At 42.7% G+C, this 19,299-nt stretch overlaps 1 protein-coding gene across 3 annotated transcripts in view; it reads left to right on the top strand.

The window, feature by feature from the left end:
* OSBPL11 (oxysterol binding protein like 11) overlaps positions 1 to 19,299 on the top strand; it is a 48,439-nt gene that overhangs the window by 20,269 nt on the left and 8,871 nt on the right. For all 3 annotated transcript variants that reach the window (XM_083489513.1, XM_083489514.1, XM_083489515.1), the window contains exons 2-9: positions 1,388 to 1,456; positions 5,459 to 5,634; positions 7,033 to 7,112; positions 7,955 to 8,134; positions 10,416 to 10,617; positions 11,798 to 11,943; positions 16,387 to 16,527; positions 17,178 to 17,667. In XM_083489513.1, the coding sequence (XP_083345639.1) occupies positions 1,388 to 1,456; positions 5,459 to 5,634; positions 7,033 to 7,112; positions 7,955 to 8,134; positions 10,416 to 10,617; positions 11,798 to 11,943; positions 16,387 to 16,527; positions 17,178 to 17,667 (1,484 nt within the window). The remainder of the gene's footprint in view (positions 1 to 1,387; positions 1,457 to 5,458; positions 5,635 to 7,032; positions 7,113 to 7,954; positions 8,135 to 10,415; positions 10,618 to 11,797; positions 11,944 to 16,386; positions 16,528 to 17,177; positions 17,668 to 19,299) is intronic.

Below are 19,299 nucleotides of genomic sequence, written 5' to 3'. Positions count from 1 at the left end.
GGTGTGAGTCTGTGCTGTTAATTAATGGGGTTCTGCCTTCGGAGAAGATGAGCCAGCCCTCAAGGAGGTGATTATGTAATTTGCTAGCAATTCATGTCCCTCCCGGCGTGACGCTGCGCGCTGACGTCACGGGGCTGTAATGGTGGTGTGCCTCGAGATTTTTTTCATGAAACAAGTGTGCCTTTGCCCAAAAAAGGTTGGGAAACACTGATGTACACTTCTACAGACCTTCACATATAACATTTAATGAGTGTACAGCCTATACAGATTAGCTGAGCTGTATAGGTGGCGCTGTGGGTTAAACCACAGAGCCTAGGACTTGCCGATCAGAAGGTTGGCGGTTCGAATCCTCGCTACGGGGTGAGCTCCCGTTGCTCGGTCCCTGCTCCTGCCAACATAGCAATTTGAAAGCACCTCAAAGTGCAAGTAGATAAATATTTACCGCTCCGGCGGGAAGGTAAATGGTGTTTCCGTGCGCTGCTCTGGTTTGCCAGAAGCAGCTTAGTCATGCTGGCCACATGACCCAGAAGCTGTACGCCGGCTCCCTCGGCCAATAAAGCGAGATGAGCGCCGTAACCCCAGAGTCGGTCACGACTGGACCTAATGGTCAGGGGTCCCTTTACCTTTACCTTTATCAATTAGGAAGTGCACATGCTTGCACAAACACTTGCATGTATGTAAAGATTGCTTGCATCTGTGTTCAGTGCAACATGTAAACAAGCCTATGATCTTCTGAACCATGGCAGGGTTTCAGAGCTTTCTTTTAGATTTTTGGAATTGCACCAAATATTCCATTTTCCAATGAGGGTTATAATTTATAATGTGCACTTAGAGGTTCCAAGAACAGTGTGTTTGGAAATGAACACAACTCTTTCCTTAATTACTAGTGCCCAGTGATGGATTTGCTTAACTCCATTCTGTTAAGCCTGTTCTTTTTAGCCTTAGTTAAGAACAATTTTCATAGTGAAAAGTTGTCCAAGAGCCCAGACGTAATCTTGGGGGAAATTAGAAACCTTAAGTGTGTTGAGTAATTTAATCTTAATGTTGAAGCTTTATAAATGAGAGGTGCCGCGTAATTTTAATGCAGATTCAAAGTGGTTTCTGTGTCAGTAATGCTGGAATTGGCTCCCCTTAATCTGCGTAGTAGGTGTAAAGCGTCTCAGTTCTGAATCCACACTGCAAAGACAAGGAGAAGACCAAGCACTTGCAGCAGTCTCTGTTTCAGAGTCATTTGACATTAATGCTGACTTAGAGTCAGCTTCTAAAAATAAAGTTATTGGAAGAAGGTTTAGGCTGCAAATATGAAATTGCAGAACTTCTACGTGAAATGTTTTCATTGTCATTATTACTCTTTTTCTGATGGACTTTGTTCTTATATTTGTCACAGTGACCACATGGAAAATATATCGGGCTATTTAATGAAATACACAAATCTTGTCACAGGCTGGCAGTACCGGTAAGTACGGTTTCTTAAAAATTCACTGTATTACCTAATGATAAAATGAAGTTGTCTTAATCAGTAGGCAGGGATTTGTTTTAAAATGCTGGAAATAGTCAAGGGCTGCTTTTGTTCTGTTTTAGAAAAGGATAAGCAAACTACAGATAAAGGCAGAAGTGTTGCATCAGTAATCTCTTATTTTTGTGCCAGGCATTGATTGCCTGAGCTGTAAATGCCCTCATTCGACTAGTAGGTTTTGTGTGTTTCTGAGGGAAAACTCTGCTATGAAACACATTCGAAAAACCCAGAGCACAGTTAATATTTGGGAGTAAAGTGCAAATAATGAGGCATGCTTTGCTTTCAAATGTTATATTGTACAGTACATTTGAAAAGCATAGTGTTTACAAGAGAAAATACTGCATCCCTGTTGAATATTACTGATGGTATTCTGAGATACTTCTTGGAGAATATTTAGCATACCTAGTATTTGGGGACATTTGAAAAAGGTTTGAAATGCTTGTTTTTCACAAATCTAAAGAGGCTTTGAGGAATTCAAATTTTGCTGTTGCTCCCAACCCCTGCAGTCTTTCCTTCTACCCCGAAAGCTCAATGTTATTTAGATTTGACAGATTTGGGTATGCCCCTCCTTATTTTCCCCGCCCCCCCCCCCGGCTCTCTGAAGTATCCACTATGTTTTGGTTCAGGTTAATCACATCAGTATATTCTAAAAGCCTGTTAAATTCACTTGGACTTTAGAGCTGGTTAAGGGGAAGAATTAAAAAGTGAACCAAGCACTTCACCTTCCTTTTCTCTCCTAATGCCTTAGTTGTGTTGCATTGTGTGTTTTGAGCTAAGGGAACAGCATTTCACAATTTCCTCTAAATATCTGCTGTGTCAATTTGCTTCTCCCATCTTTATTGCCTGTGCAGTTTGAACTTGAACTCTCAATGTGTCAACAACTAGGTTTCGTTGCACTGAGGTTTCCCAAATACACATTTTGTTATTGGTACTACATAGTGATTAAACTAACCCCATAGGAAACCATTGCATTTTTATTGTCCTATAAACAGGCGGTGATGAAGCAGCAGTAGCACAATTTCATCTTTTAATAACGGAAATGGTAGTATATAATTATCATTAGTGTTCTTTGGGGGGGTGAGCCATCAGAGTGCCACAAAAGTCCTTCACAAAAAATTATCCCACTTCCCCAGCCCTGATGTCTAGGACAACTTAGCAAGTTTTAAAAATGATGTACACATAATTTACAAGTACAGCAACAGAAGTATGTATACCCTTAGGACCAAGCCATGCATGATATGTGACTGGATCTACCAATCTTTTTTAAGAAACAGCAGCAAACCGTTTTTTTAAACACAGGCATAGAACTCTGAATTTGGTCAGAGCATCAGTGCTGGGGAGGAGTCCCTAAGCCCTGTTCCCTAATCTAGATGATTCTACCCTAAATTGCTGCTGTGTTTCCCTCCCCCTATAAAGTACTTAGCAAATATATTGGCTGCAATGCACAATAACCAGTGACTGAGCCATACATCAGAAAAGGCCTGTGCAAACAGAAGAGTCTTAAGCAGGAATCTGAAACAAAGCACCAATTGTTATTGCTTAATAGTAATAGGGAAGGAGTTCCACAACCTATGCACAGACAGTTTAAAGGACTTCTATCTTTTGGAAGCAAGGCAAACATCATGTGGCATTCTTAAATGTTCCTTTCTGGCTAAATAAAAATATTGGGCAGAGGGTCTTAAACCTGCTCTCTGGACCCTGCAGATGTGTATTGGAGATAATACAGTGCAGTCCCTCCTGTACTCATTTCACAGAGTAAGCCAAGAGGATGCCATTGTCAGTACTATAAAAAACCATATAAGGAGAATGATCATACTTTCTGTGTCCTGCTCTTAATAAAGGTACAGTGGTGCCTCGCAAGACGAAATTAATTTGTTCCGTGAGTCTTTTCGTCTTGCGAAGCACGGTCCGTCGCAACAGCGCCTCTTCAAGCGGTTTTAAGAAAAAAGCGAACAAACTCGCAAGACGTTTTTGTCTTGCGAAGCAAGCCCATAGGGAAATTCGTCTAGCAAAGCAATGCAAAAACCCAAAAACCTCTAGCGAGTTTTTCGTTTTGCGAGGCATTCGTCTTGCGGGGCACCACTGTAATCCTTTGAATGACCCAAGGGTGATTCATCCCATAACCATACCTGAACCTAGACGGGGAAGGGTCTAGAAAATTGGTATCCTCTAGGCATGCCTGCAGTTGCTCCACCATGATTCCACCATGACTTTCCTCCTCTAGAAAGGAAGCTGCCCTATATCAAAGGTCCAGGGTAGGCTGCTTGAGGAGTGGCTACACCTCTGCTGCCTTGAAGACAGCAGGGACCCTCCCCAATGCAGAAATGTGTTAACTACATTCTGAACCCACCCAGTCACACCCTTTCTCCTAGTTTTTATTAGCCAAGAAGAGCAGGGGTCAAGAGAGCATTGCTGTGTGTACCCTGTCAGTGCCACCAGGCTGCAGCAGCAGGTTAGACATGGCAACGGACACCTCAACAGAGATGTCCTTCGGGCATCAAGTGAGTTTGTCCTCAAAAGTACAAAGCAAAATGGTCACAAAGGGCTTCCAAGGACACTACAGGTCCACCCACAACAGCAGTTGTGATCAAACTTCAGGCCACATTAGAAAACTCAGTTGGACATTTACTGGAAGGTGCAGTGCATCTGATAAAGTTTTGCCATCTGCACTACTGCATAGTCGGCATGGTTGTGCACTCTAACTAGTGTTTGATCAGCTTCAGGATGAGACATGTGCCATTTGCATTCTAGTCATTATTCAGCCTGCTTCATCTTCTATGCTCCTTAGAGTACCATGGGGCTGCCTAGACTCTGCAGCACCTGAGAGGACACTCACGGTCAATTGTGTGTTACCCCACTTTTTCTAAATGTTATGAAATCTTCAACAGGTTCACCTGTGGGAAATCCCCCAGATATCATTCAGGAATCCCTTGGATTCCATAAATCTCAAGGGTAGGCTATCCCTCTTGGTCCTCCATCCCTGTAGGGAGACACTGGCACCAGAAGTCCGCACTTTCCCAGTAAGTGGTCTGTCCGTGACACAGGGGTATTGTGGAATCCCCTCCTTTCAGACTGCTCCTCCCATTGTTCAGAGCAAAAACCACATTCAGGGTATGCTGTGTTCTGTGCGGTCTGTTGTGGCGTTCCCATCATAGCCATGGAGGCTAGGAAATGCCAAGCTGGACAGACAGTAGACCCCACATGAAAATTGAAATTGCCTAGAATAATTGTCCTTGTTCTTCCAAAGTCTTCCCAGAGACCACTTCAGCCTGTTCAGTCACTGAAGTTACTGAGCAGCAAAGGGGGGTGGCACAGCAGTGGTATTCCTAGTTTGTTTTTGTGGCCCAGCACCAGATGCAGACCCTCTAAGCCAGTTCCAAGTTCAAGAGGTTTTCTGGTGACGAGAGAGTATTCTGATGAACTTTGGTGACCTAATCCCCCAACATTCAGGCCTAACAGTGTTCTGCTCTGAAAAGCCTCACCGCCCCCACATCAAAAACATTAGCCTCGGTAGCAGCGCAGAGTCACATACCAAGGGGAGAAATAATATTTTTCTAAGGACAAAATGTCCACGCACATGTACAATTACTTCGTGGTAGAAGGACTTCCTTGCCAGTCTGGGGAACTGCAGGATCTGAGATCCTGTCCCTCAGCCTGTACATTTAGCATGACTGTGGATCCAGAGGCAGTTTATTCACTGAGTGGGGAGTCAATTTATTGAACTAACAGGAAGAAACTGGTTATAGCTGGCGGACTGGTCTTCAAGGAATATTTGATCAGTCAGTTGATGGGCATTCCAAAACTAATCACTTCTATTATTGACACAACCCAGTTTTCTGTAATCCCAAAATATCTAAATATGGCCATCTGCGTAAAGAGTAGTTTGTTTAACCTTTAGTCTTGCTTTACTCTTACATGGTTTATTTCCCTCAAAACTTACAGGTATTTTGTCTTGAACAATGAAGCTGGTCTCCTGGAGTATTTTGTGAATGAACAGCTGAGAAACCAGAAGCCCAGGGGTACATTACAGCTGGCTGGAGCTGTGATCTCTCCTAGTGATGAAGATTCTCATACGTTCACAGTGAATGCAGCTAGTGGAGAACAATATAAGCTGCGAGGTAAGACTCCGTAGTTCTTGGACTTCCCCACTAGGAGGAAGCCTTTCCTCTTTTTTTCTTGTCTTTGGGTAGCTGTCTTCTTCAAGTCAATGTCTGCTTGCTATTTTGTGCATTCTGAAAAATTACTGTGTCTGAATTTGAACATTTTTTTTTTTTACAAATTAAACTGCTAGAGGTATAAAGCACTTTCTTTTTACATAAAAAATGCATAGTAGACAAGAGAAATACTAAAGATAAATGAAATCCTCTAATTTAGGAATAATGACTATAACACAAATGTTGGTGAATATAACGTCTCCATGTGGTAAAATATTTATATGCATATTCTAGGTATATACAAAACTTTGCATTTTAATTACCGTGTGTTCTTGAGATTTATTCAAGTTTTTTAAAAATATATATTTTAAACAATTGAAATCATGTTAACCATTCCACTTTGATAGTTGGCATAAAACAGTCACATTTTTTCTATATGCATCGTTTGGGGAGAGTGGTGCTTTTAGTCAAAACAAGAGATGTAACCAATCAATGTGCTGTCAATTTTTACTAAAATGCATAGCTGCAAAATGTGACTGCTGAAGAATGAGGGCTGATAGGTCTTTACCCTTTTATACAGGCGTTCAGACAAATGCCACATTTCATTGAAGAGGAGCTTTCTGTTGTAGTCCAGACTGTAATGTTCCTTCTGACTCATAGTGAATACTTGCAACACTTAGTATATCTTACAGTTGCACTTATCTGATTCCCATATTTGTCCCAGCCCAATCAGTGGATTGTGAAAAGGTGTGGGTGTGTTAGAACAGTGTTTCCCAACCGGGGCCCACCAGGATATTCTAAGGGGGGCCCAGGTGAAAAATGCATAAATGGGGGGCCACAACAAGAGGCCAGGGATCACAGAGGGAAGTGAGAAGTGAAGAAGAAAAATCCTGATTGGCTGACTGTCCGTCAGTAACAAGGGGATAAGGGGCAGCCCACCAGGGCTTAGCGCTCCTTTTTGACATGTGCACCCGCCTTTTTCAGTATAGCTTCCTCAGAGTGCAGGAAGAGTAGTTTTAGTTCAACATTTGTCATTGTTTGCTGTAGAAAACATTTTCCTCTATTTTTACTGTGGCCCTGGCATCACCTAAAAGCGTACTGTGGACAACCAATACTACATCGACCACAGAACCATTGCAGTGGGAGGTTAGAGTTATGATATGCCTCAGGATAAGACCCAGTAACCCAAAGCAAGAGGTGCCACAGGTTGTATCTATGCCACATTTTGCACACCCTCTCCTTCCTTCTGCATTGCTGGGATGTTCCCTAAACAAAACTTAACTTGAAATAAATAATTGCATTCTTGCCTTGTCTGCCTCTGAACTTCCTTTTCCTTCTGATTTTTTTTTTTTTTTAATCCAGCTACTGATGCCAAAGAACGGCAGCATTGGGTCAGCAGGCTTCAGATATGCACACAGCACCACACTGAAGCAATTGGAAAGGTACTGTCTGTAACATATACTTTAAGTTATGCAGCAGTTATTTAAACTGCCCATCAATTATGTAGCTTAAAGGGTCATAATTACAATTGCTGAAGAAGCGTGAGCCTACCATAGAAAGGTGACAGCAATGCCAAGACGAATTAGGTTTTAATGTCGTTTTATTTGAAATGTGACGCTGCAAACTTAAGCGTGTATTTGTTGAAATAGTTGAATAGCGGGGACCTCCTCTGATTGCCACTGAAGTGACTTCTCCGTAGCTTCTAATGGCACTGTTCAGTAAAACAAAATAATCTGACAGGTAGTTAGCTAAACACCCAGAGAAGGAAATTCTACAACTTTCCAACTAGGTTTGGCTTTTTCCATGGACCACTGTCTCTTCTGCACTTGGGAAATCTGAAGTCTGTTTCCTTAAATTGTAATGGCAATGCAGTCCTTAAAACTGAAACTGCAGCCCTTTCACTTAGGAGTAATCGTTGTTGAACCCAGTGCGATTGACTTCTGAGGAAGCATCCATGGGATTAGACTGTGGATCTGTTTTTTCTTGTAGATGTAAATTAGGTGTACAGTGCGTACAGCACAACAGAGAAGGTGTCTATTCTCTTTTATACACTGCAGCATGGTGGGGGAGATGGAGCAGCAGCCCCATGGGTGCTGATGAGTATTTAGTATTGGTCAAGGCCTGAATATATGTTGATGATTTAGCCAGTCCTCAGGGTTTTCAAAATTATTGGGTGCATATTCTGATAGTATATCTATGTACTTAATATGTATATAAGTAAAAAAAGGTGGAGACTTAAAGATTAGTTTTCAAGTATTTCCTAATATGTATGTTTGTTCACCAGAACAATCCTCCTCTGAAATCTCGCAGCTTCTCTCTTGCATCTCAAGGAAGTGGCTCCCCTGGTGTGCAAAGAAGACCCAGCCAAAATGCAGCTTCCTTTTTTAATGTTGGGCATCACAAGCTGCCAGCTGGGAGGAGAATTCCCATTTTGCAGCCAGATCATTTAATTGATGTACGAGAGGTTAGTATAATCTTAACTTCTTCTTTTTTACCAGTTTCTTGGTTAAGAATAGCTTGCTTTGGGAAGCAAACAGTCCCTGTACTATCTGAAATTCAGCATGATAATTGAATTTATGATCATAGTAATTTACACCTTGCAGCGTCAATGACTTATTCTGGTTACTTTTCCCTTAATCTACTCAGGTTGAGGTTGGCAGTGAGCATTGAGCTCAACATGTGCTCTCATTCTAGTAATTGATAAACTGCTATTTCCATTCTCTATACTTCTTTATCTGGGTACCCGGGGGTGATAGTTGCGACTTATTCTTATTTATTTTATTGTTGGCTTCCTTGAGTATTTTGTATGGAAAGGCAAGGCATAAATTTAATAAATAATCCTTTCATGATGAGAAAGAAAATCTTACACATGGAACTAAGGGGTTACAGGTGTTATCTTGACCTAACAGGGGTGGGGAGATACCTTACTCTCTGAACTTGGGATTGGCTCTTTCTTGAAAAGCAAGCTCAGACACTTGGACCATGATTCTTTAAATTAGTAAACTGAGCAGGAAACACATGACTAGTTCCATCATCACTCCTGTAATAAGTCTTAGGGCTGGAATGTAGCACTGGATGGTGATGAAATTCTATCAGTCTCCCTCTCGTAGCCTCCCTTATATTCGTTTGAATAAGCTGTGCAGTGAATTATCTATGTAATCTGCTCTCATTGCTGGCTACAGAAGGTTGAGATCGCCATTCATAATAGATCACGTAGCCAAAAAGTAGAGTGACCCAGTTGTGCTCTCAGTACTCTCTCAAGTGATCATGGACAAGGCGTCCTGTGCTGCCTGCTCATCATCTGCTCAAAACAAAGTCGAAAACACTGGAGTTTAGGATCCATTGACATCCTTTTACCCTTGGGTTTTGAGGGTGATGATATGGTAACTCCTCATTCCTACTGAGCACCAACTATGATGAACGTCAGGGTGAACCTAGTTCCATTCAAAAGGTGGATTTCTAAAGTCTCAATAAATCCAAAGCAGAGCTATTTCTGCTACTGTGTCTTAACTTCTAGGTTGGTGCTTGGCTTTGCTCCGGCAGTGTTAACCATACCACATTTCTGGCTTTCCTCTGTCTAAAAAGAGCATTAAGAACAAGCAGGACAGAGAACTGGACAGGTTTGAGGCTTCAAGATGGTGAAGAATTGTGGTTAATCTTTGACTGTGGTTAAAAACAACGCTGAAGTATTTCATTCAGAGAGCGGGGTGGGTGGGGGGTTAAGACAAGACAAGAGGGAAGGTGCAGGACTCTGGAGATATGTGATATCGTACCTGGTTTCCATCCCATCTGAAGCATCCACAAAAGATAAAACTTTTGAGTAGAGAAAAGAATAGTGCTTCTTTTTAATATAGGGCTGATACTTTTGTGTGGTAGATTATTAGCACAAATGTTTCTTCCATTCAGGTTCAGCCCAAGACATTTCACAGTAAATGGTTGTCTTCTCCACCTTCCCCCACCCCAACCCACTGGCCCAACCAAGGCTAACTCTGTTATTTTAGAATGTGAGACAAAAAGGCCCACAATCGCCTCTCCCTGGCAATAAAAATGCAATAGTAATAAATTAAATAACTAACAATTTGCTACCATAGGTGTCAGCAAAGGAGTGGAATGTGATCATTTATATGATTATGGTTCTAAAGGAATGGATTGGCACCATCTTATGATGCTTTTAAAAATAGATTGGTGTGTGTGTGTGTTTGCTTATTTAGTCTGAATATGCAATATGTTCTTGCTGGTTTGAATGCGTAGGTTAGCCAAAAAAACTGGCTAGGTGAGTTTAGATAGAGTTATTTCCCAAGATAATTTGACTAAAGAACCACCTGAGGTCTCAAGCCATTTCTGCAATGCAAGGCAGGCCCTATAATTAGGCAGAGACCTGGGAGGCAATGGAGGCAGACACACCCACCCCAGATGTTTTTGCTGAGCCCGTGGCTGTTCCTTTTTTCTGGAAGGCAGGTTACGTATGACCTGTCCTGTGCCCCCATAACTAGCCGTTAGCTCTTGGGCATGGTGAAGGACATTGTTCCACTGTCTCCACTGAAGTAAGAAGTAGCTTCATTTAACAATCTATATAGTTTGGATGTTTGAAGAGTTCAGGGGATTGGATGAAGCCCGAGTGCTCTTTTCGTAATGTTACGTTGGCACACTGAATTTGAATAACAAGGGGTTTTAGGTAAATAAGAGTTCAGCTGTTGTTTCAGATGACCCAAACCTCAGCCTTTTGTGCATTGATTGCCTGCTAGATGATGTCGCAAGCTGAGGGACAGCAGAGAGACTTGATAAGGAACATAGAATGTCTTCCTTCCTCTGGCCATCTTTCTTCCTTGGACCAAGACCTGCTGATGCTCAAGGCAACCTCTATGGCCACAATGAATTGCTTAAACGATTGTTTCCACATTCTTCAGCTCCAGCATGCATCGCAACAAAAAGGGTCCTTACCTACTGGTGAGTTATATTTGCTCTGTCTTCTTCTTTTAATAAAGCCTTGAATTGATCTTTCTCTTCCGTGCAAAATAGGAAACATATTTAAATGCCTTCAGTACTTTGGAGTTCTTACGTTTCCACTTTGCTGCTTGCACTTTAGCATTTGCCTATCATGAGTTTACATCACTCCTTTCATGGAATTCACAATGGTGTACATGGCATTCCTAAGTGGTCAACATCCAGGCACCAGACCCAGACCCAGACCAGACCTGCTTAGTTTCCAAATGGTGGTGGCCTCATGTGCCTTCAGATCATACCCGAAGGGGAATGTTCAGTCAACCTAGATAGCTGCTGCTGCTGCTGAACTTCCCCAGGGTCCTTGTATGGTGTAACAGCTCAGCTCAGAATCCGGCACTGTGGTCGGCAGAAGATGCCAAGTTACCAGTAATGTTTATGTCCCAGATTGACTGTTCTTTTATTCAAGTTTGTGTATGTGTTTCTTTTAATAGGGCATTATTAGAGTCTACACACACTAGCCTTTGAGAACAGAATGGAACATTTTCATTATTGATGAGGAATTGTATCCATTCCGATAGACTAGCTGGGGGGTAATTGGAGACACCAGAATCATTAAACGAACGGGTGACAGTTTTCCAAATGATGCAGCTTTTATTTTCAAGCAACTATTATTTATTCAACAGAGATTTATTCAACTGTGCAAAACCAAGTATTCCCTCCACCCCGTCAATGCCCCAACAAGACCTCTGGCAAAACGTGTGTTCTTTAGTTTTAGCTTTACTTCCTAGAAATAAATTGCAGTTTGCAATTGTTTTCCCCTAATGGTGTTGCTAGAATGTCGATGCTGCAACCTGTCCAAAGGGATTACGTAACAACCCAGTCTTATTGGGTTCTTTAACTGGTGTCTGATTACACCTTTCGTAACCCCATCTCCTCCTCCGCCGGAGCAAGTTGTGTGTTTCATCATGGCCCAATCACAGGCATCATTCTAATGACCCGAGGAGGTGGTGTTCTCCTGCACCCATCCTTGTTTTTTTGTAGCTGCTTGAGCAAGCTCAGTTGCTTTTTAGTCATTTTGGGGGGAGGGGGGAGTAAAGCTGCTTAATGACAGTTGCCTTTTCGAAAAACAAAATACGCTTCTAGAATATGAGCAAGTTTCAGCGTAAACTCTCGTTTGCTTCAGGGACAACTATCAGCTGGTTGGAACCAAAGATCTCCCTGCCAAACCACTTCAAAAATGGAGCAGATCAGAATTTCCCAGCAGATCAAAACAAGCCATCATCGATCAGAGAGGAGCAGTCCATTTCAGGTTCCAGTCAGCTAACCAGGGTAAGGTTAACATGAAAGCCCCTGTTGTGTGCTTTGTTTTTGGTTTTTTCCTCCTTTACTTGAGAAATGGGGACGGCTCAGGGTTTTAATATACTACTATTTTGAGTAGGCATCATTGAGAAAAATCAGAGTGTAAATAGTTTCTGTGAGTGTAACACAGTATCAATACAGGTATCACTTCTTAAGTTGTAGCTTTTTCCCTTCTGTCATTAACAGGAGGAAATATGGAAAAGGTAGCATTGATGAAAGGAATAATTAAGTAAATTATAATAAATCCCATGCAGTTAAATATAGTTGCAAAGCCATAAGCAGATTAAACGGTGAAAACATTTCCAGGTATATGTGCCCAAATCGGTCAAGATAAAGTGAGAATGCAACTGGATGTTTTTAATATATATATTTTGTCACTTAATCTATAGATACCTTTCTTGAAAATTAACAGCAGATTAGAATAGTAATGGAGCAACAAGCTGTAAGATCTCATTGTAAAACTACATATCTGATCTTAAAATATCTTAAATTGAAAGGATATAATGAAAGCTATAAAAAAATTGTAATACGACCATATTTCAGAAAGCAAACCATGAAAGTTGTAGTGAATGGATGCTGTCATTTCTTCATTTCCCACATTAAAAATGAAGAAATTTAGTGATTGCCTATTTGATTTAAACTTTACTTAAAGTGTGTGTGTGTTTAAGTTTTTTTAATGAGTTGGAAGCCAAAGCTAGGCTTTGAATCATGGTTGCTTCCAAACAAGAAACTGAGTTACAGAAGTGGAATACCCTTACTGGAAGAATGTGATGCCAGCATACTTACTGACAGTTCAGCAGCTGTTCGCACCCTGGAGAGACAATGCAAGAAAATAGTCTCCCTTTCTCTGCCTACCCCGTCATGGCTGCTGCTCCTGTTCTGATGACTGCTGTTTACTGCTTTTCTTTACTTCTCCCTGGTTACCACCACACTTTGCTCTAGGAGATGGCAAATTCCCACTACACACCCTGTTGCTTGCAGCACTTGACGGTGTTACCTAGAAGAGTTACTGAATTGTACCTGAAAAGACCTGGTGCCCAACCCATTCTTCACTGAGGCAGAAATCTCCACACACCCAAGCATTCCTAAATGATGAGTGTATGTAACTGAATAGAATTCGGAGTGCAGTATGCCGTGAGCAGGGAACTTCAAGGCTGGGAGAGGAATACAAGTAAATACAAATACAAGCAAAAAAATAAACTCATTTAGTAAGATGCAACTAGATGATTTAAAATGAAATCACATCTCCCTCACCAGCCATAGGGAAGAGTCAGTTTCATAGCCCACTTCCTATGTTGTTCTTGCTGCCCCCCAACCTCTGCTCCTGTATCCCTTGTTCCTTAGTATTCGCTCCCAGTTGCTGGGAGGAGCAAGGCCTGTTGCAAAGCTTTTGAGTTTCCACAATAGCAGTAGTAGTGTGAATGTGACTGTTCTCTCAGCTATTTTTCTGCGCGCACTGGGATGAATATCCACCATAGTTCCATCCCAGAAAAATTAATTCAGGTATCCCAGCAGTTCTCAAACTTTCTGCCCCCAGGGCCCACTTGAGAGGACTGAAGGCTAGCACTTACAAAACTGTTGGGTGTCAGGGCAGGGGCAGAAACAATTACAAAATGGTGGCAGGTAGAGATGGAGACAGGCATAATCAGCTGGCAGGTACTGACATTGCTCTTTATTGATATCTAATTACACTTCAGAAATCTCTAAATTCCCTGGCAGAGCGATTTCCTTGTGGCAAGAAGTTCCGCAGTACAGATACTGGCCCTGAGGTGATATGACTCAGCCTGCCCGTTTTAGGTAGAATTTGCTGTTTCAGAGGCTCTAGATGGAGACGTCTTTTTATATTATCCCCCCATTTCAAAGTCTTTATTCATCTCCTGTTATTTCTTCTCCTTTAACACTTGTGCCTTATCTACCTAAGCAGCCAGTTTTTCCTTTCCTCCTCCCTTACCCTTTTATGTTCACTCAGTGGCGTAGCGTGGGTTGTCAGCACCCGGGGCAAGGCAAGTAATTTGCGCCCCCTAACCCTAACCCCCAGATGTTGCGCCCGGTGTGGCCGGCACCCCCTGCACCCCCCACGCTACGCCACTGTGTTCACTTCTTTCTTCTGCAACAGCTTTCTTCTCATCTCCTTTCTTTCTGTTTCCAGTTGCTACTTATTTTTAAGTACAGTGGTACCTCGGGTTAAGTACTTATTTTGTTCTGGAGGTCCGTTCTTAACCTGAAACTGTTCTTAACCTGAAGCACGACTTTAGCTAATGGGGCCTCCCACTGCTACCCCGCCACCGGAGCACGATTTCTGTTCTCATCCTGAAGCAAAGTTCTTAACCTGAGGTACTATTTCTGGGTTAGCAGAGTCTGTAACCTGAGGTACCACTGTATTAGCCTTTTGCATCTCTAATTTCCTTCCATTCCTCTTGCCCTTTCCTCTCAGAGAAGGGAAAACTCCCTTTCCTCCCCCATCCCAACTCTGACTCCCGCCCATCTTTCTCTGCAAGGAATTGCTGGTACTGGCACCAGTCCAATCAAAATGGCAGGGGCAGGGCGGGCAAGTGAGGAGACACAGTGTGGGCTGTGTCAGTGAGGCCCACTTGAAAGTGCACTGGGACCCACTGGCATTCCCAGACCTTCTGTTGGAGAATCGTTGTCACAGCCTAAAATACTGGTGCATTTTGGTGCCTGTAGAGAAAGCAGGGAAGAGCGGGGAAATGTTTTTGCACATTTCCGAGGAACTATTAAAGGAAGATGTCTACTCAGTATAGCTTTGAAGGGCACTTCAAATGGGACATGGAACAATAAGCATTCACAGTTATTCTGTTCTATAAGCAGTCTTTATTAATATCACTGACAAATATTTTGTGGAATATGGAGGGTAACTCCTGGGTCCGTATGTTTGAAAAGGCTTTGCTTATTTTGATAGATACCATAGTGGCCAAGTGGATAAGACTCCTTGTTGTTTATTCAGAATGTTACCTGCCTTTCACCACAAGGTTCCAGAGTGGGATACAGCAATTTAAAACACAGCATTAAAATTAGTTAAAAACAAATACTTGGTGTGCCTTATCTGTCTTTGTCTTCAGTCTGCCTCTTCCAAGGTGAGACATGATACTGAATATATCATTCCCTCTCTGCCATTGGAGCTAATAGACCTTTGAGTCCAGGTCATCTTACTAAATACTTCTTCTATGCTTGGTCTATAGCCGTTTTGTAGTTGGCTATTCCACTTAGGACAAGCAGGAATTCCTTCTGGGAGAGTAAACTTCATAATCTGTGATACATGGATACATGCAGGCTATACTTCATTTATTTCTTTTTTTGTGTGTTGGCACATTTTATATTCAGGGCAAGTCTGTCAGAGAACTTTTACTGTTCCCACTTTTTTCCATCTGTAATACTTGAAGTCATCATTCTACATAGGAGAAACTGAGCATCATTAGCATTAAACATAACATATGTTACTCCTCTTATTTTTGTTTTACATTTAATTGTTATTAAAGTGGGTTTTTAAATTTCCCACTCAGTGATTTTGTCTTGTTCATTTCAGGAAATTGACAGCAAGTACTAGAAATATAAAAAAATTGTTCCATCAAAGGCAAAATATGATTATACCTATCTGTTAAGCAGGTCTATCAGCTGAAGTTAAAACGCAGTTGATGAAACACCCAGCTTTTAATTAACAGATCAAGTAAATGTGCATATTACCAAAACCCTGAGTGTGTTTGAGGTGGGTGTTTGAGATCATTAAAGAATGCTCCTGGGCAGCATAAGAACCTGTAAGCAAAGGCTACTATTCATTGTTGAACCATCTTTATTTATTTTTTATCAATGTAGAAATCCAGATTGTATAATAATTCCTATTTTAATAGCACCCTAGAGACACAAAAAATGAGCATATTGAAATCCCACCCGTATTGCAGAAGAGATACACTGACATTGGTTTAAACTGAGTGCTGTCAGCTTTACTAGCTTGTGTCTCTTATTCCTAGAAGTGAAATCATACATATGGGCTAGTTTTGTAGAGAAACGAAAAATAAAATTTGTGTTTTTTTACAAAATAAAACTTCCATAGGGAGAAGAGAGCTAGTGTGTCTGTGGAGGATGAACAGTGATATTCTCTTCAGTCAGCCCAAGAAATTAGTTAGGCAACTAAGTCTTTCTTCTGATTCGTCATTCTCAGGATCACGCTATTAATTGAAGCTTGCAGCCTTAACTGTTGTTAAGTGGCTTGTTCAGTATCACTCCTACAAGCCACTTAACAAATGATGTTGCTTGAGACATGAGTGATTATCTGTGAGGTTTGGGAGGATGACTGAACCGTTGTGCTTGGGAGGAAGAGGGATTAAGTTATAAAGCCCAGATATTTAGGGCTGGTAAATTATTTGAAGTGTAATTTGTTTTTGGAATTTACACTAGGAACCAGAGGAAATAAACCCAGATGAGGAGATAGAGGATACATGTGAACTTAAAGAGGATGACCTTGGAGCCGTGGAAGAACAGCGTAGCGTTATCTTGCATCTCCTGTCTCAACTCAAACTTGGCATGGACTTAACAAGAGTAAGTGACTGAAACATTAATCTTTTTGAAATTGAGAGGGAAGTGCTTCTGGAACTGAAGGCTGGCCCAGCCACATCTGGATTTGCACAGACAACTTAATTAACTTGGAATTAAGCCTTTGCTCCCCTTCCCACAAAAAAGCCCTCGCTGAAGACATTCCTACCAGTTGAATTTATATCAGCTAGTTGAACTGCGCTCTCAGAATTGTTTATTTAGGAATTCTTTTGGGTAATAAGGAATCTGCTCAGAGTGTGTGTGTGTGTGTGTGTGTGTGTGTGTGTGTACTAGCTCCATCTCACCCCAGGTTGTCATTCCTGTTGACCACCATGGACTGAAATGGGAAGCTTCCTGCACTTGTGGAGGCTTGGTGTACATTTCAGAGCCCTGGAAAATCGGGGTTCTAGAACACTCAGGGAGCCCCGATAAGTATAAATGATGCCTTAGCTTCAGACAGCCACCCTCCACTGTGTTGGAACACCTAAAGGAGGAGGAAGTATTTCATAGTGTTTTAAGAATACACAAAGTAACATGTCTTCCTCTTGTTTGCACTAGTTAAGGTTGTGCTCTTTGCTTAGAAAAGCGTTATACCCTTATCCAGTCACTTTCAATTCGAAGCTTTAGGTGTGCTTCATGCCTTTCTTTCTTTTCAGGTGGTACTCCCCACTTTTATATTAGAGAAACGCTCTTTGCTGGAAATGTATGCTGACTTCATGTCCCACCCAGATCTCTTCATTGCGATTTCCAGTGGCGCCAGCCCCGAGGAGAGGATGATCCGCTTTGTTGAGTATTACCTCACTTCCTTTCATGAAGGTCGCAAAGGGGCGATAGCGAAAAAGCCATACAACCCGATCATCGGGGAAACGTTTCACTGCTCGTGGAAGAGCCGAGTACCGTCCGACACGAGTAGTAACTCTTCGTCCCATTCCCTCTCTGAGCAAGGGACTGTCTCAGAAGAGTCACAGGAACAAGCAGAGTCGGACTACCACACAGTCAAATTTGTAGCGGAACAAGTGTCCCATCACCCTCCAGTCTCAGGGTTTTATGCCGAATGCGTAGAAAGGAATATGTGTGTCAATGCTCACGTCTGGACTAAAAGTAAATTCCTAGGAATGTCAATAGGAGTCACTATGGTTGGCGAAGGTAAGTGAAGAACGCTGCAATTAGCCACTTGCCACATCGGCTCACTCATGTTTGGTCGGTTTTACAGTGTGTGTTTCACCACTTGTGCTTTACTTGTCAGCTAACCCAATGTTTTCCAATCTTTTTCTAACCGTGGCTCCCTTCTGACCTTGTTTCCTTCCTGTGGCCTGCCCATGGACGTAGCCGGGGGGGGGCAGTTGTGTGCTGTGGCCCCCCATTTACGAGATTTTGACCTTTGGCCCCCTGGAATATCCTGGGGGCCACCAGGGGCCATATGGCGCCTGGTTGGGAAACACTGATCTAACCTGTGAAGGCAGGGCTTCATGGTGCCAGAGATGCTCAGGGATGGCCATTTCAAGAGCTCATTGTGCTTCACTGTTCAACAGCGCAACTAAGTTTCAATCAGATTGTCTGCTCTACTCACTGGGAAAAAGGCCCAGGGCATTTAGGCACCCATTGGATTCCATTAATCTCCAGTGGTGAGAGTGGGCCATCCAATTCAGTACCCCACCCCTCCAGGGGTGGATCAAAGCCATTAGACCATACTTCACCAGAAAGTGGTTTGACCATGAGCCCCCTGCTACTTCCAGTCAACCCCTTCCTCCATCTGGAGCAAAGACCAGATTGAGGGTGTGCCCTGGCCAGTGTGTTGGGTCACTGATAACTTGGGACAGCCCCATGGCTGTCATGGAGGCCATGAAGTCCTGAAAAGGAACACCTGAGGCATCCTCTGCATGGATGTTGACATCATCCAGGGCTATTGTTAGGGGTTCCTCCATCACCATGCCCATCAGCTTGGTCAGATAAGCTGGTTAGCAGCAGATTAGATGGTAAACCAGCAGTGACCCTTGTTGACTGTCTTCTTGGCCCAACAACAGGTACCGGCCCTAACAACCAGCTCCAAGACAGGGTTTTTTTTCTGGTGATGTAGATGGAAGTACCGGTACTATGAGCCACATCCACTTCATTGCCACCCTATCTCTGTAGCTTGTGCTGATGCTGTAGTCAGGTGGACAGAGCTGAGTCAGATCAACTCCCAGCTTGCCCACCCAGGTCTCATAGGCACCATGGACAGGCTGATGGCCACAGCAGATGAACCACCAGGAACCCAGCCATGGGAGAGGTGGGAGCAAGAATCAAGGTGTAAATAGCCTCTCCCTCGACTTCTGTGATAACTTGTCTCCCATAGCCATTTCTCTCCCTAACCATGTTCGGCTCTTCACAAGCCCATGATATAAATAACAGCCCAACAACAAAAATGTACTACTACCCATCAGTTATCCCAGAAGGTATCTATCTGGTTAAGAACAGCTTTACTAAAAGCATGTACAAACCACCCAGCCCCTGCCACACTCCAATCCTGCCTCATATTCACACTGCAGGCTCTTGCCCTGGGAGAATCTGGCAACTTTCTCCAGTCATACAATTCACTGTCCAGGTTCTCACCCTGTGCAAGAAGCACAGACACCTTATGAGGAATGAACCCCTTTAGTGTCACCCTTTTGGTGGCAAGCCTAACACCCAAGTGCAGCTGAGCTTTTATGCCCTCTGTCCCAGCCAGCTGCAGATGCAACAGACTACAGGATTAGGTGCTCCTTCCAAGGGCAACCTCTCTTTGGTCTCTTGGTCAGA

The sequence above is a fragment of the Podarcis liolepis genome, assembly GCF_965112155.1.
Source record: "Podarcis liolepis genome assembly, chromosome: 1".
NCBI classification, from domain to species: Eukaryota; Metazoa; Chordata; class Lepidosauria; order Squamata; family Lacertidae; genus Podarcis; species Podarcis liolepis.
This window is presented reverse-complemented; position numbering and strand designations above follow the sequence as displayed.